General features: G+C 44.8%; 1 protein-coding gene across 1 annotated transcript; it reads left to right on the top strand.

Annotated features, from left to right (window-relative positions):
• Positions 1-1,855: 1,855 nt before the first annotated feature.
• Positions 1,856-17,080, top strand: MGARP (mitochondria localized glutamic acid rich protein). Its single transcript, XM_064450195.1, has 5 exons — positions 1,856-2,074; positions 3,703-3,806; positions 4,875-4,977; positions 9,334-11,537; positions 12,942-17,080. Exons 1-4 carry the CDS (start codon positions 1,990-1,992, stop codon positions 9,642-9,644), a joined length of 603 nt encoding a protein of 200 aa, XP_064306265.1. The 5' UTR covers positions 1,856-1,989; the 3' UTR covers positions 9,645-11,537; positions 12,942-17,080.
• Positions 17,081-18,198: the final 1,118 nt, after the last annotated feature.

Genomic DNA, 18,198 nt, shown 5'->3' with positions numbered 1-18,198 from the left:
AGAAGTGACATGATCACCAGTTGATCTACAAATAAAGGAGCGCAGCAGAAGTATGAAGTATCTAAGTAGCTATATGTTCATACATTTCACGTGCAGAATTATGAAATGAATTATAAAGTCTGGAAGAAACTTATGAAGACTTTAGCTGTTTATATTTCATTCTTCTGGTCTTGAAGGTGTTTTATGTGGCATTTCTGTTCTGTAGTTTATCAGTGTTACTTTCACAACTCTCTTATTTTGGGAGGTGTATTATAAAATTAGGCATCAGAAAACGTTCAGCAAATATTCCAGAAGTTAAGCGTACTCTTGCCCTGCCATCATTTTTGTTGCTAAATTCATAAAATAAGTGAGAAGCAAACATAAGAATGGGGTTTATGGGAAACCTAGTAAAACTAAGCTGTACAGATGCCGAAGTGGGCATTTTCTACTTCACACATCAAAGCAGCAGCTTTAATCTCAGTCTTGACCAGGTAGACTTTCAAAGTTTGACCTAATGACTTAGAGATGCCATAATTAAAGTTACACATCTGTTTGCAAGCGTGATCTAGTTCCCCAAGTGTTGCTGTTCTTCAGTCCTTTGTGGTCTGGATTAATTTGGGTTTTCCCCCCTTCCCCCCCAGAACAGAAATGAAGCTTTGTTGGAGACAACAAAAATCAGACATGGCCAACCTTTACATTCTGTGTGGGTCTTCATTATTTTTCCTTGCCTGGAAGTTTGCTTTGCTTTTGCTACTGCACACAAAGTTGAAATGCCTTCTGTGTTTTCAGAAAGCGAGGATGAAAGTTCAGTCTTGGAGACTGTTTAACTGACCTGCAGCTCATCAGTCTGTCCCTTCCTCAATGACTGTTGTGTAGGTCCTGTCGGGCACAGCTTCTTTTCTGTCTTGCAGCTATCTGAGGCTTGTCTAGCGGAGCTGTGCCCTGCTATTCTCCAGGGATCTAGGCCTTGAGAATGCAGTAGCTGGCAGCTGAGGGGGTAGTGCCTGTTCTCTGCTGTTTTTGTGGGGTGGTAGAGGGGGAGTGTGTGTGGTGCCTTACCCTGGGCTCCTGCGCTTGTCGGGAAGGGGAGGCTGGCTTTCCCCTGCCTGCCTTTTTGGATTGCTCGCTGCCAGAAAGGTGCCTGCAACCTCACCAATGAGACTGCGCAGCTGGCGTCAGTCTCCGATGTGAGTGCTGCTGCCTCAAGGCTTATGTCTTCACATTCATGCATCAAGGTCAGTCAAAGGACAGAAAGATGTGGTAACGACAATTGGCAGAATATGGTGTTAAATGATCACTGAGGGACCACCAAAGCTATTTATGGAGGAGGGACAGGTAGTGGGGGGCAGCATCTAACCATGCAGGCAGGAGGACAGCTGTGTGGCTCTGCCCCTGGGGTGCCGTGACTTTAACAGCTAACAGGATCCCACAGCAGTGATCTACCTACCCAAGCATCTTGCTGTTGGAAGTCCTTTGTCCTAGTGTTTGTGTGCCCTTTGCTGTGAATTCAGTTAATTTCTCCAGATTTCTTTCCAGGAATTGTTGGCAAAAGAGCACTCTGCAAGAAGTTTCTGGTTTGGTAAAGCAGTGATAGGTTCCTTGCTGTCTTGATCAGTGCACCCCCTGGTGTGTTTCCTCATGCTCTGGGGGCAGCAGCAGCTCCCGCCCTGGCCGAGTGCCAGCCGTTGGCTTCCCAGCCGATGCTCCAGCGGCGATGCGCGGCCCCGAGCCCCGCGGGTGCACCCGCAGCGCAGGCCTAGGGCCCCGGCCGGGCCCCGCCGCCCCCGCACTGGGACACCGCCGGCCCCGCCGGGAGGGCGGGAGCGCGCACAGGTGCGCGGGACACGCGGCCCGGGGGCGGGGCTGGCGCCGGCCGCGCCCTCCCCGCTGTGTCCCCGCCCCTCCAGGGAGAGGGGCGGGGGGGATCGGTGTCGTCTGCCGCCGCGGCCGCTGTCCGGTAGCTCGACCTGTCCGCTCGGCTCGGCTCGGCTCGGCTCGGCTCCCGCCGCCATGTATCTCTGCCGGGCCGCCTCGCAGGCGCTGGCCTCTCGCCTGAGCAGGGCTCCCTCCGCCGCGAGCCGCCTCAAGCAGCGCGGTACGCGGGGGCCGCCTGGGAGCTTGACCCGCCGCCGCGTAGAGGTCATGGGGACGACAGGGGACAGATGGGCGGGCGGGGCGGGGGTGACAGGCGAAGGTCGCGGGCCGGGGGCTGTGGCGGCGGGAGGGCGGGGGTCGGACACACGGACACGCAGGTGCGGCGGGCGCGCGGCGCGGCCGTTGGGACGGTCCGTTACAGCCTTCGGCCGCGGCTCCCCGCGGCGTGAGGGGGCGGCCGGGAGAGCGGGAGCCGGCTCCGGGCGCTCGGTCATCGCCCCCCGCCGCCGCCGCCGCCGCCGCTGGCGGGCACTGGGTGCCCCTCGACGCGCCCCGGCGGGCAGCCCCCGCCTGCGGGGAGCCGGGTGGTGGCCGCCCGCAGGAGGAGCGGCTCCGTGGGGCCGCGGCAGCGGGCTGGGCGGCGGGCAGGTGCGGCGCAGCGGGGGTCCGCCGCTCCCCTCGCCTCCACCCCGCAAGAGAAAATAAATAAGGGGATAAACCCCCCCCCCCCCACCTTGGGTGGATAGTCAAAGCAGTGGTTTCCTTAGGGGTCGGTCTGTCTGTCTGTCCCTGCCGGGAGGGAGCGTGAATCAGCCTGGTGTGTTGCAGCCATGGCTTTTGGCGCATCAGGAGTTGTGTAACCGGTATCAAAAAACCCCTTGCGTCCGCGTGGGAGGCTTGCAGGCTCGCCGAGCGCTCTCCCACCTATAATGCCCGGCGTTTCGGAAGAAGGTACTCATGAGAAACCACCACGGAACGTATATGTGAATGTAAGAAGATCCATTAGGGTGCCTGGCGATTGAAGAGGAGCCTGAAAAGTGTGTCACGAGACAGATGATGCTAAACATAATCTGGCACACGGTGGCAATATTTTGAGATAGAGGCTATTTTTGCAGCTACTGATTGCAACCTCAGACCCATTTTAGGTTTAGAGCGCCCTTTCAATGCAGTGTTTCTCATCTGTGCTACTCATCTGGGATGAAATCACGAAATTCAGCTGAAAGCTTTGTTGGCAAACAGAATTATATGTGGGTTTCACAGGTCTCTTTTTGATATGCATGGAAAAATCCAAGCCCATAGCAAGCATCAAAGCTACAGAAACAGGGAAGAAAAATAAATGGCTAACACTGCTGTTACAGTGAATGCATACTCGATCAGGGATAAAATTGTGTAATCCTGCCTGTCTGCCCTGTTGGCCAATACTTGAAGTTATGAATGTGTAAATGTCAGCAGTCTGTCTGAGAATTAAAGAACATGAATTCAAAGGAAAAGGCTTTTTTTTTTTTTAAATGATCTGTTATTAAACTGAAGATGATTTGTTACCTCTGCTGATTGTGACTGCAGCAAGACAGATCAATTCTTTCAAGTACCTTAGGCAGGAACTTTTTAGCTTATTTTTTAGTGTAGTTCACAGAAAATCGTACTCTTAGGAAGAGCTCAGCCATGGATGTCACTCAGGCACCACATCCTGTGTTACTCACTTGTACTAAACGTCGCTATGCTGTACCTCTCCATTTTGTTACAACTTTTTAAATTGTCCTTTCCCATGTGAAGTTCAGATTCTGTCATTCTATTTTGTGATTGTATTTTAGTAGCATCTTACATCAATTTCAATAATGGTTTTTATAGCGCCTCTTCGCCAGATGTCATCTGGGAGTGTTCCTGGCTCTTCTGGAGAGAGCATGATTTACTATCTCCTTGCCGGTGTTGCTGCTTTTGGTGGCTTATTTTACGTAAGTGTTTGGGAATGGATCTGTTTGTGCTGTGCGAGTTGCCGTGGTATAAGTTGTGTTCTGGGTTAAGGAATATGGTCAAGATGCAAACCGTCAATACAGAGTGGATGTCGTAGCATAAAACTAAATACAGTCTGACTTAAAAATCAGTTCAAGAGAACTAGTGACACTGAATGCCTATTGCTTGCTTGTTTTATTGCTACTTTGATATCTAGTGCTATTGTCATTCCTAGTGGAAAATGTATTTAAAACTATGTGAAATGGATGTGTCCAAAGACGGCATAAGGCACCCGCCTCTAACCCCTTGCCTCTTCTTGTCAACCACAAACATTAAGAATGTCTCAAAGCGGGCAAGGCAGATGTGAAGTAAGCTGTCTGAAACCGCAAGGGGAAGATTATGAACCTCATTAATTGGGGCACAAAGATAGATAAGAATATTATTTACTTAGAAAAAGCACATTAAAGTTTTGTAAACATCTGCTTCTGTCAAGCGTTTCGGCAATCATTCTCTTCCCTGCATCTAAATATATCAGGCTCTGTGCTTCATGTCCCTAAAGCCTCCATTTCATAGCTTCCTTTCACCCACCCCAGATTTGAGATAGTGACTAGTACATCCCAGAGAGTACTCTCCCACAAAATAATCCTCTTGAACGGTAAGTAGCTTCTGCTTGTTCAAAATATCAAATGTCCATGATTGCATATCTGGAGGAATAATAAATTCTCTTGCTGTCACCTTTTTACCATAGTGTTTTTTTTTTTTTTTTATATAATCTGACTCCGATTGACTTTTAAAATACTGTGTTCAATTCCTGAACTACCGCAGCACTTCAAAAGCTGCATGGTATATTGTATTTGTTTTCTAACAATGGAGAAATATGAAATGTATAAAATGTTAGTATAGCAAAACAGATTTTTTTTTAACCTTGTTTAGCATAATTTGATATGCTTTTTAAGATGAGCAGTAGCACTGGCTTAAAAGGCTTAAAAACCCTTCTCTCCCTCTCCCCTCTTTTTGTTTGGTAACTTTGTAGAGATCTAGCAATAACTTCGGGTATAATTTCCTTTCAGGCCTACAGAATAGTCGGTTCATCCCGCAGCAACTATATTGAACATATAAATATTCTTCATGAGAGAGCTGAGGCACGGAAAAACAAACCCTGGTCAAGCAAGGGTGAGTTGAGCTCTTCTCTCTTGTTCCCTGGGGTACATGAGGATCTGGAACAGATTTCTAGGTGGTCTAATCAGGCCTTAACCGTGTCCAAGTCCTTTTCTGAGCTCTGTGAGTGGGAGTAAAGACAAAGGTGGTTGTGCAGTTTTCTGTTACAAAGCTACTTCTGCACAAATTTTGGGAATGGACTTAATATGTAGGCAGTGAATCTGGCCTGTGATTAACCTGCAGGAGTCTTGTTGGCTGGAAAGGGTTGATGTGTGAGCCCTTAATTGTATACTGGGTATTTGCATTTGATTTACTGGAAGCTTAATGAAACTTGACTAAATGCATAATGCTGTCAAAATCAGTTTTGTTCTTCTGTTCATTGACGGGGAAGGAGATAATATCTTTTTCTCGGTCAACGGTTTGGCTCCAGGCCACGTGCCATCAGGGAACACAGTTCAATAGGAAAAAACCCTACATTTTAAAAAAATATTGTAAATTGGACACATTTCTTGTCCCACACTTTGATTTTGTCCTTTTTAATTTAGGATTAAGTGAAAAGCAGACACCACCTAAATGTATGGCAAATCCTTACTTAGCTCTTCATGCTTAAATAATTAGACCGTGTTAGTTCAAATACTTGTAATGGAATGTCGTCTCTGTCTACATCAATTAGTGTTATGGTGGCATTAATATAAAAGCTAGAACTTTGGCAAGCATGGCCTTGCTAGGAAAAGCAATTAGAAAAAATGACTTCTTAAGGATCTTTATATTTTTATTTAATTATTTTAAAAAATGAATAAATTAATGAAGCCATGTCACTTGAAACTGTTCCCTTTTTTTTCTGATGCTGACATCTAGAGAGTTGATTTAAGATATTTGTGTGCACACAAAGAATAGAATACAGTAAGCTGAGTTTAAGTTTTGTTTTCAATGTGAGAACATGCTTTGAATTGTCTGCCTGGAAAATTATTTCTTTTGAAGTTGTTAGTCTTAAAGTTCCACACACATCTAAACACATTCTTTAGTCTTAAAGCTGTAAAATTGCAGATTTGAAGATTTAAAATGGCAAAACACCTTAATTTCCTTTCTCTTAAGCAGCTGGAAGCATAATGGATTTTAAACTTAATTCTTTAAATGCTGAGAATTTGGCCACAATTTTAATGCAATCCTTGTCCCTGAAATATAAAATCTACCCAGGACCACAGTAGGTATTTTCTCCTAGTGACCTAGTCACTGCTGTTCAGAGAAGAAATGAGGGTTATGCTTGTTATGTTCTGACTGACACAGTCAGGAGAACATGGTAGGTATGCAAGCATTTAACGAACCTTCCAGGCCACTCAAAATGATGTCAGCATACTCCCTCTTTTCTCTTAAGGTTCACTTCTGCAAGGTACTGAGTTTTAACCCTAGCCTACCAAACTGTTTGAGTGGGATACCCACAGAAGCAGTGGTGCTGTGACCCACTAACGGCTATAGCTGTGTTGCCCGAGGCTGGGGTAAGAGTACTCAGTGCTCTGCAGCTTACTTAATTCTGATTTGGGCATGCTCCAGACGTCCCATAGTCTGATGCCTTACGCTGCTTAGTAATTGACATAAGTGTCACAACCAATGGCAGATGATTGCTGCGTTCCTTATTACTGATAGTAAGAAATCCAAAACATTTCTGAGGCCCATACAAGTGAACACAGTTGAAACTTGTTTTCAATATTGGAATTCCGAATAAATGCTCAGCCCAGAGTTTTCAATTGGACTTTGGAGTAGCTAATTCCAATTCACAGTGCAAAACTACTGTTGAATCAGCTCCTTTTAAAATCCTCCTTCTTTCCCAACCATGTCCTCCCAAAAGAGGTTTCTGTTCTTACTTTTCCTGTGGAATCCTCTGTGTGCTTTCTCAAAAGAATGAACGTCTCTCTTCTTCCCCTTTTTCCCCTGTTCCCTGCATAGTCATATTTTCGTGCGTATCTTGTCACACAGTGTTACCATAGTGTTGCTTTTCCCAGAAGTGCCACTGCAGCTTCTTTCCCCATGCATTTAGATTCAGTTAGTCCTTACACTTCCTCACAGTAAGCATCGCTGATAAGAGCGATTGAGAATTCTGTTATCAAAGTAATCTAATATTTTTTAGGGTCACATAAAATCAAGCTTAAAATAAGCTATAAAACAGTGTTGGTAACAATATGAAGTGGTGGACAGAGAAGCAGTCTGCCAAGCAGCACATTCGTGGCATATTTGCTACATGTGCTATGGTAAGAGAAGAACTTTCTAGCTGGAAGCTCTACTAGGGACCAGCTGATCACAGAGAGACTCTCCTGATCCACATGATTTTTGTGGTTTCTCGTCATGAGGAAGATTCTCCCCATGTGCCCAAACCCCAAATGTCTATTTCAGAGCACTACCTGTAGCAAACAAGGCTGTCAAAAGAAAATAAATGCTCAAATACTATTCTAGGCTTGTTTGTTTATTAGTGGGTTGAAATGATGTTTAATGGTATTTTAATTAATGATATTAGACATTTGAAAAAAGATCTAATAGCAAATTTTCTGTAGCTCTTCTTAACTGAAAGCTACTCTCAAATGTAGGGAGGGATTAAAAAGAGCCCCTGGCAGAGGCCTGACTTGAAGTAGCGGTAGGAAATCTGGGACATCGTTTGAACTGTAAAATGACGTTTGCCTTGCAGAACATTCTGCTGACTTATTTAGCAAATACTGAGTTTTGTCTTCCATTTACACGTGTCTCCTTTAAACTTTTTCCTGATTTCCTTCTTTTTTAGCAATGACTTTTCTCTTTAACTTGATGCAAGCTGATTCAATCTTTCTAATCTATGCCCTGCTTTTACACTTTCCAGACTAAAATACAAGGGAAATCTCTTTCCAAACCTGAGGAAGTTAAATACAAACAAAGGACAGTCGTTCACCATTGCGTACCTTGCAGCCTACCTTGGGATGACTTTATACCTTCTATTGTAAAACTCCATACTTGTGAGACTTTAACAGAACTACCTACGTTTGCAAGGCTGAACCATATTGAGCTTATTACTGAACCTGCTTTGTAGAAGGCAGTTCTGAGATGGAGAAGCTGGCTGTTCTGAATGAATGCCCTCTATATTTGACTGTCCAATAAAGTGTGCTGAATGCTGAGCTTGGCTGTTAGTCTGTTCTTTGTGTAATCAATTTAGTTGTATTGAAATTTAGCATTCTCTTAAAGGGACATGATCAGGTTGCATAATACAGCTTTGAACAGCTTTGAAATAATAATAAAGCTTTGAGCAGTCTTGTGTTTAAACCTGAACACACAAAAATAGCCTTGCACTAGCTTAAGAAAACCAAGAACTAAAATTGACCCATTTGGTTTTTTATCAGATACAAAAGACTAAAATAAATTCTGACTATGTCTCTTTAAGATGTTTCCTTTCTATTCTCACTTAGTTCACACTGTATTACAAACTTTATTTCCAGTTCTGTTTTTTTTTCACATGGTGAGTTGGTTGTAGTGGTAAACCTGCAACAAACACTCGGTGCATAACTTTTTTTTGTTAACGTGATGTTAGCGCGTGTTTGCATGGTGATTGTGCATCTCTGTTGCCTTGTGCTGTTAGTTTTTAATGACTTGTCTCAGCTGAGTTTGAAGTAATGCATGACTGGGAAGCACTGGGTTTTTCAGATTCTAAAGAGCCTGACCCACAGCAGGGTGAATAGAGATAGCAGAGTACCTGTGGCAGCGTAGAGCTAAGAGATGGCACAAAACCCAGCTGAAAACTGATATCTTGTTGGGCTCGGCATTACTGTAGCTATTGCCAGCCTAGTCAGCCACCTTGAAAATAGCCCTGTGCAAACTGAAGCCGTACCTCGGGCTGCAGTGCTTCTAAGCTATGAACCTGAGGGATAGTAAACTCCATCAGACCTTCTCAGTGTGGTGGCAAATGTCTTGCTCCCAGTGTGGTAACGCCACTGCTGGGTGCGAACTGAACAAGAATCCTGCTCCCTGTGTCACCCATGTGCGCGTTATCACTGGCCCTTTCAGCCTATAGGGTTTGAAGCAACACTTGGTCTGGTCCTTCTTGATCCTTCCCTGCGCTCTCATCTCTTGCACCCACTTGCTTTAAGCCACAGTTCCTTTTCGTATTACACTGAAGCAGTTACGAAACTCGGTAATTAAGAATATGGTTTCCTTATCTTGTAAACATATTTTTTGGTACTACATTAGGCAATATGGGGGGATTAATTACTGATTTCTTGACTTAGTAAATTCTGATCCCAAAGCGTAGTTTCCCATTTTAAATTTAAATGAGGGTGAGGGTAAGAAGTAGTTGGTGAATTTGTGTTGCATGCATGCATTTTACTCTCTTTATTGTATTAAATACATCCTTAAAAGGTGATGAAGAAGAGATGGCTGCAGTCGCTGAAGCAGAGACAGCCGCGGAAGAGGCTGATGCAGCAGCTGCTGCTGGACCTGCAGCACAGGATGAGAGTGCTGGGGCATCCCCAGAAACTGGAGGGGAAAATGACTTACCAGCTCCAGAGGCATCCCCTGCTGTGGAGGAAGCACAGCAGGAAGCTGCTGCTAACTCGGAAGATGCTGCTAACTCGGAAGATGCTGCTAACTCGGAAGATGCTGCTAACTCGGAAGATGCTGCTAACTCGGAAGATGCTGCTAACTCAGAAGCTGCTGCAGTGCAAGGTTAACTTACGAACGCAGTTTTTGAGTGTGTGTGTGTGTTGTGGGTTCTAAAACTCTGCCTCTTACTACAGAACATTAAGAACAAGCGTCAGTATTTCTAATGGAGTTTGTCCTGCAGGGAAACTAATCCAGGTCTTAGCTTGATATATCATGAGCATAAGATAATTATGTTTATTAAGTCAGGGTCTCTAAAAGCATGCTGCCTGTGGCACCAGTTACTGTCTAGAACTAGTAGAATGAAAAGTTTCTTTTACTGCCCCATTCTGTTTCTCTTCTATTAAGGTGAGCATGTGATGTGATCGGTTAAACAGCTGTTTCAGTGACCTGGTTCTTAAGGCTTTGTTAAGGAATCTAAACACTTTATTTCACTGGCTGTTCCTAAGATATTCACACTAAATAATTACAGCTGTTCTGACCAATCTAACTTCAATAGAATCACAGAATCACAGGTTGGAAGGGACCTCAGGGATCATCTAGTCCAACCTTTCTAGGAAGAGCGCAGTCTAGACAAGATGGCCCAGCACCCTGTCCAGACGACTCTTGAAGGTGTCCAACGTGGCCGAGTCAACCACTTCCCTGGGGAGATTATTCCAATGGGTGACTGTCCTCACTGTGAAAAATTTTCCTCTGGTGTCCAATCGGAATCTCCCCAAGAGCAATTTGTGTCCATTCCCCCTTGTCCTCTCCATGTGACTCTGTGTAAAAAGGGAGTCTCCATCTTCTTTGTAGCTACCCCTTAAGTACTGGTAGATGGTGATGAGATCCCCTCTGAGCCTCCTTTTCTCAAGGCTGAACAAACCCAGTTCTCCCAGCCTATCCTCATATGGCAGGCTTCCCAGTCCTTTGATCATCTTGGTGGCCCTTCTCTGGACCCCTTCCAGCCTGTCCACATCCTTTTAGTATAGCAGGGACCAGAACTGTACACAGTACTCCAGGTATGGCCTGACAAGCGCTGAGTAGAGTGGGATAATGACTTCTTTATTTCTGCTTGTGTTGCCCTTTTTGATGCAACCCAGCATCCTGTTGGCCTTCTTGGCCGCAGCAGCACACTGTTCCCTCATGTTGAGCTTCCTGTCCACCAGGACCCCCAGGTCCCTTTCCACAGAGCTGCTCTCCAGCCAGGTGGATCCCAGTCTGTGCTGCACTCTCAGATTATGTTTTCCCAGGTGCATGACCTTACACTTCTCCTTGTTGAACTTCATAAGGTTCTTGCTGGCCCACTCTTCCAGCCTATCCAGATCTCCCTGCAGAGCAGCTCTCCCTTCTGGAGTGTCTACTTCCCCACTCAACATGGTGTCATCCGCAAACTTCATCAGACTACACTTGATGCCGTTATCCAGATCACTTATAAAGATACTGAATAACATTGGGCCCAATATCGATTCCTGGGGGACTCCACTTGTGACAGGTTGCCACTTGGAAAAGGAGCTATTTACCACCCCCCTTTGGGTGCGGCCTGTCAGCCAGTTCCCCACCCACTGCACAGACCCCTTGTCTAGGCCATAACACAATAATTTCTTCAGGAGGAGGCTGTGGGGGACCGTATCAAAGGCCTTGGAGAAGTCCAGGTAGACAATGTCCACTGCCCGCTCCATGTCAACCAGGCAAGTCACTTTGTCATAGAAGGCCACCAGGTTTGTCAAGCACGATCTGCCTTTAGTGAAGCCATGTTGGCTTTTCCCAATCATGTGCTTCATTTGACTTGTGATGGCCCCCAGGAGGATTCGTTCCATAACTTTCCCAGGGATTGAAGTAAGGCTGATGGGCCTATAGTTACCCAGATCCTCCCTTGAGCCTTTCTTGTAGATAGGGGCAACATTTGCCTTCCTCCAGTCCTCTGGGACATCCCCCATTCTCCATGACTTTTCGAAGATTATGGAGATTGGCCTTGCGATGACGTCAGCCAGCTCTCTCAGCACCCTCAGGTGGATGGCATCAGGGCCCATGGATTAGTAGGGGGTCAAGTTCCTGTAATAATTCAAATTCAAACTCTTCCTTCACTGATGGTGGGTTGGTATTTGGATCAATCGGAAATTTCTTTCCCAAAGCCTGGGACCCAACAGTGTTGGTAAAGACAGAGGTGAAGAAGGTGTTGAGGACCTCTGCCTTTTCAGCATCATTGGTGGTTGACTCTCCTTTTCCGTTTAACAGTGGGCCTACATTTTCCTTCTTTTTCTGCTTATGGTTGACTTGTCTGAAGAAACCTTTCTTGTTATTTTTCACGTCTACAGCCAGTTTTAATTTGAGTTGGGCTTTTGCTTTTCTAACTGCATCTCTGCACACTCTGTCAATGCCCCTGTGGCTCTCGATGGATAACCCTCCACTTCTTCATCTCTGCTATGCTTCCCTTTTGGATTTGAGTAGACCCAGGAGGTCATGGTTGAGCCAAGGGGGCCTCTTGCTCTGCTTACTTCCCTTTCCTTTGTAGGGGATAAATTGGCTTTGTGCTTCCAATAGAGAGTTCTTGAAGAACTCCCAGCACTCACTAGCTCCTTTGTCATCCATGGAAGCTTCCCATCGAATCCCTCCCAAATGATCCCTGAATGAATTGAAGTTTGCTCTCCTAAAATCGAGAACCCGTGTCTTAGAGCTGACCTTTACCACACTCAGCAGGATCCCAATCTCCACAATATTGTGGTCACTGCAGCCAAGGCTATCGCTAACCGAGATATTATGAAGCAGGCTTTCTCGGTTTGTGAATAGCAAGTCCAGCAGCGCCTCCTTCCTGGTTGGCACATCTAACATTTGTATCAGGAAACAGCCCTCTATATATTCCAGGAACTTGGTGGATGACATACGAGCTGCTGTATTGTTCTTCCAGAAGATGTCTGGGTAGTTGAAGTCACCCATCAGGACCAGGTTCTGTTGGCCAGAAGCTTGCTTTAGTGCCCCAAATATCGCTTTGTCAGCTTCGTCATTGTGGTTAGGAGGTTGATACCAGATGCCCCCTGTGAGGTCCTGCTTGGAGATGACCCCTTTGACTTTAACCCAGAGGCATTCGATAGAGCAGTCACAATCACCATAGTTCACTTCGATACATTCAAGGTGTTCCTTAATGTGGAGTGCAACTCTTCCACCTCTTCTACCTTGCCTGTCTTTATGAAAGAGCCCGTAACCGTTCCATTGTGATCCCCCAGTCATTGGAGTTGTCCCACCATGTTTCAGTTACTCCTATGATGTCATACCCTTCTGAGGGGGGACGGAGCTCCAGTTCCTCCTGTTTGTTACCTAGACTGCATGCATTCGTGTACATACATGTGAGGTGTTTACTCTCTTGTTTCACCTTTTGGGAGACAGCTAAGGAACCTTTATCACCACACTGCTTGGCCTGACTTACTCCCACGTTGGATGTGCTGGTGCGAGTGTTTTCGCAGCGGATCCCACTCCCCAAGTCCTTCAGTTTAAAGCCTGCCTCACCAAGTTAGCCAGCCTACTGCTGAAGATTCCCTTACCCCTTTTAGTCAGATGGATTCCATCCCTCCCTAGCATGTTGTTGTCATTGAAGAACACCCCATTGTCATAAAAGCCAAACCCCTCATGGTAGCATCAGCCACGTAGCCAGGAGTTGATATACATTATGCGCCTGTTTCTGGCTGCTCCCTTCCTCGAACTGGCAAAATGGAAGAGAAGATCACCTGGGCGCCAATGTTTTTCACTTGCTCCCCCAGGGCTCGAAAGTCTTCCTTGATTTTACCCAGGTTACGGCTCTCAGTGTCGTTCATGCCTACATGAAATAGTAATAGTGGATGGCAGTCTGTTTTCCTGATGAATTGTGGCACTCTCTCAGCAATGTCTCAGACTGTGGCTCCTGGAAGGCAGCATACCTCTCGTGACTCCCTGTCAGGTTGGCAGATGGGTACCTCAGTACCCTTCAATCTTGCATAGCAACTAAAATGTTGTCATGATCTCAGTGTTAAGGATATACTAGCCTAAAAATTTCAAAATTCAGTGAAACATCAAATTGGTATCAAACAATTAGTGGCTACATAGTCAGTATTTTGAACTGTCAGGGTGTTTGAAATATTTTGGTTTACAGTACTTTTAAAAAATCATGATAATACAAATGCAAACCTATCCATAAATTGCACAAAATACAGGATTATAATTTAGCTTGATTTTTTTAGCAATTTTTTTTCCATGCTAACCTGTAAGGACAGAGCAATGGTTTATCCTCATACCCTTGATTTGTTCAGCTGAAGTTGGAAGGGACACACATAAAGCAATTGCAATTTCTTGATTGATAGGAAAGCAGTAAACATTTGCATCTGGTGTCTTCAGTTAACAAAAAACTTGCCAGCCTATCATGAAAGAGAAACTTCAGTCTAATTCTTGCTTTGGAGGGGAAGACTTCAGTGCAGCAAGTATGGAACCCACTGAAGCGGTTTTCAGCTTGATGTAAACATGGAGTCTTTACTGCACCCTACATTTGACTGTGTTCGAGAAAACAAACATCTACTTAAGAGGTTATATCTAAAACACAGGTCAAACTGAGATTAAAAGTATTTTGACTGCTAGTTCATGGTAGGTTATCACAGTACCTTGAAAAGTATTAGCAGATTCTGGAATTGGTTTTACTTTTTTCCTTGGTGACTCCAGTGAGGAATGGCTGCATCTTAATTGGCTTTTTAACAAATGAACTTGAAAAATGGTACAGCACTTCAAATGGCTGACTTTTGTGAAGGGGCTAGGTATGAATGGGATTTTAATTAATGTGTGAATAGCTCCTGTGCTTGTCTGCAAAATGATCCATTATGAATAACATTTTAAAACAACACTTGGTCCAATCTGCTAAAAGTAATATAGCTAATAAAAAGTACAAGTAAGTATATTTGAAGTGACTATGACTATTTACATATAAAAATTAATTGTATGGTATTAGTTAAAATACCTAGAGCCTTAAAAATTTCCATTTCTATGGCAAATTTGGTGGCCTTCTATAACGGGGTTACAGTGTTGGTGGATAAGGGAAGAGCAGCTAATGTCATCTACCTGGACTTGTGCAAAGCATTTGACACTGTCCCGCACGACATCCTTGTCTCTAAATTGGAGAGATACTGATTTGACAGATGGACCACTTGGTGGATAAGGATTTGGCTGGATGGTCGCACTCGAGTTGCAGTCAACGGCTCGATGTCAAAGTGGGGACCAGTGATGAGTGGCGTTCCTTGGGGGTCAGTATTGGGACCACCGCTGTTTAATACCTTTGTCAGTGATATGGACAGTGGGATTGAGTGCACCCTCAGCAAGTTTGCTGATGACTCCGAGCTGTGTGGTGTGGTCAACATGCTGGAGGGAAGGGATGCCATCCAGAGGGACCTTGGCAGGTTTGAGAGGTGGGCCTGTGGGAACCTCGTGAAGTTCAACAAGGCCAAGGTCCTGCACATGGGCTGGGGCAATCCCAATCACAAATACAGGCTGGGCCAAGAATGGATTGAGAGCAGCCCTGAGGAGAAGGACTTGGGGATGCTGGTTGATGAGAAGCTCAACATGACCCAGCAATATGTGCTTGCAGCCCAGAAAGCCAACTGTATCCTGGGCTGCATCAAAAGAAGCGTGGCCAGCAGGTCAAGGGAGGTGATTCTGCCCCTCTACTCTGCTCTGGTGAGACCCCACCTGGACCACTGTGTTCAGTGCTGGGGCTCCCAACATAAGAAGGACAGGGACTCGTTGGAGCGAGTCTGGTGGAGGGCCACGAAGATGATCCAAAGGCTGGAGCACCTCTCCTACGAGGACAGGCTGAGAGAGTTGTTCAGCCTGGAGAAGGCTGTGGGGAGACCTTACAGCAGCCTTCTAGTACCTGAAGGGGACCTACAAGGAAGCTGGGTAGGGACTTTTTACAAGGGCCTGTAATGACAGGGCAAGCAGTAATGGCTTTAAACTGAAAGAGGTTAGATTTAGGTTAGATGTAAGGAAGAAATTCTTCACTCTGAGGGTGGTGAGGCACTGGAACAGGTTGCCCAGAGAAGCTGTGGATGCCTCACCCCTGGCAGTGTTTGAGGTTGGATGGAGCTTTGAGCCACCTGGTCTGGTGGAAGGTGTTCCTTCCACCAAAAGGGAAGGTTGGACCTAGATGATCTTTAAGGTCCCTTCCAAGCCAAATCATTCTATGATTGATTCTATGAACATTTAAACCATTTCATTTAGAAAGGAAGTAGTCTGGTATAAGTTTAAGTTAGTGAATTAAAGCTGTCAAGAGATGCAAGATATTTTTAAATGTCTTGCATTGTTTACCTCTGCTCTACAAAGCAATCACAAAATTTCCCTTTAAGGAGTGGGCACTTGCTTGTATCCAGAAGTGGTTGAATATTCTTTTCACAATGCTTATCTAAGAATATCTGTTAATTGTTGGATAGGGTAGGATCTTCCATATAGTGAATACCTGCTGCTCTGTTGAAGAGGAAACAGCTAGCATCTTCCCTGAGAAATGTGCATAAGTGGATCAAATCTGAGCATCTAGTTCTAGGCACAGTGATTTCACTTAATTAGTGGTCGCTATTTTATAAGAGGAAATGTAACTGTTGACTGGAAGTGGGTGTGCTATTTAGAAATTATTGATTTCTTAGACCTACTTTCTCTGGCAACATACTGAAGAAAACAGTACTAGAACAACACTTCTGTTACACTGATATTTGTAAGGGATTCTGAGGGTCGTTTCAGGTGTCCTTTGTCAAATCTCATTGCAGTGGTTATTCTTTGCCATGTGGTGAAGCTGGCGGAAACAAACCTGTGGGATATAAAATTGTTGAGAAACTTCTACATGTTGTTTCAGCCATCTTCCTTCCAACCTCTAATCAGGATATCACGTGTTAGCTGAAGCATTTCATATCAAGCAGCAGAAGCTGTACTTCCCCTCAGTAATTACTAGTTTCTAAAGCAAGGGAGTGTTCTCCCCGGTTCAGCATTCCCTGATCTCCTTTGACATTTCTGGGACGTTAAAACTTGCTTCTGAGAACAGTTCCCTCGTGCCACTGGTCACCAGAGAAGACTGTTGTAAACTGTTCGTATCAAGTGTGCCTCAGTCCAGGGTGAACCCTATGGATCTCTCAAGCAGTTCATGTGAGGTTCCCTGCCAGGGCCAAGTCCCGCTGGGACTGCTGTGTAACCCGAGTCCCGCCCTGGGAGGCGGCAGGGGATCCTGCTGCCAGGTCACCTTAGCGTTCGGCTGCTTCTCTCATCCAGGCCCCGTCTGGCGGACCTCTGTCTCTTGACCACGTGAAGGGTTTAACAAGTAGCGTGTGGTCTTACACACACAGGCTTAAACCAGTATCCCTTTCCTTTAAGCTATGTAAAAGCTGGTTTCCATTGGCATAATACTTAAATATAAGATGGTATTTTGATTCAAAAGTTCTCTGCTCTCCGTGTACCACTTTGTTCAGTGTTTACCTGCAGTCAACAGCTATTTGTGTTTTTTTTTTAAAAAATAAATTATATGAGTAAAATCCTTCTGGAAATACCTTTCAGTTTTGTATTTAACCATCTTCATCATTTGTGTTGTCTCAATTTAGTGGAAAAAAAGTGTATCTGCATTTTTTCTGAGGTAGAGAATTATTTTTACTTCAGAACTGCCACGGGAAATGCAGGCTTACTTTAAAAAAGAATACTTAATTTAAAGAATAACTTTTATTAGATGGTGGCTTGATGTTACTTCTGGAGATGAAGATGCAAGTACTTTTATCATTACAACTGAACCTCTGCTTTTTCAAATGTAATTGTTTCTTTTAATCTATAAGGCTTCCTGTAGTATGTTCGGAAGTGCAAGGTGCCAGCAGATGTTTGTCTCCAGCTCCAGTATGCGCACATATGTCTGCATGCAGATAACATGAATGTGTCATTATATGTGGATGTGCAAAAGAACCCAAAACCAAACCAAAACTGAACAAAAACCCCAGCCTTGGCAGTAGGTGCTTAATCAGGGTAATTTCAATTTTAGAAAGTTAATTACAATTATACCTGGCTGGAATTTTCTCCTTGCCTCAACTTAAGCAATTTACAACCCACTACTGGTATCTTGAATTCTGTGAAATACTGTGGCCAAAAATAGTAGTGTGCCACATAACTCTGTTCCCAAGGTTTAAGCTTCCTCTAAATTCTAGTTTTCTGTGCCTTTTTATTACTTGCTCTGTTGTGCTGTTCCTCTTGATTACTGCCTCACGCTGGTAAGTTTCCTGCTGTTCTCCTCCTAGTGTGTGCTGTGTCTGGAGACCATAAATTAAGACCAATTTTTCTTCACATAAGAACAAGTGTTACAAAATGCACAGACTGGCAAGCTGCTATTTGGATTGGGCAGTGTTGTCACATCTGTGGCTTTAGTTCTTGGATTGCTGCTATAAACTCCTTCCCAACTCTAATATTAAGGCTTGAGGTTTTGGTATTATCAACTGGAATAGCAAAAGCAATTAGCCCAAAATCGTGCTTTCTTGGACTCCTGACTTCTGTAGCATAGGTTCTTTTCTAATTTTGTAAGTACTGAAGGGTGTGGTCTCTCCTCTGTTATTTCAAACACAGTTTGAGTGAGTAACTAGGTTTGGGGAGGATGAGTATGTAAATGTGCCAATCTTT

Source organism: Phalacrocorax carbo, chromosome 4, assembly GCF_963921805.1.
Source record: "Phalacrocorax carbo chromosome 4, bPhaCar2.1, whole genome shotgun sequence".
Lineage (NCBI taxonomy): Eukaryota > Metazoa > Chordata > Aves > Suliformes > Phalacrocoracidae > Phalacrocorax > Phalacrocorax carbo.
This window is presented reverse-complemented; position numbering and strand designations above follow the sequence as displayed.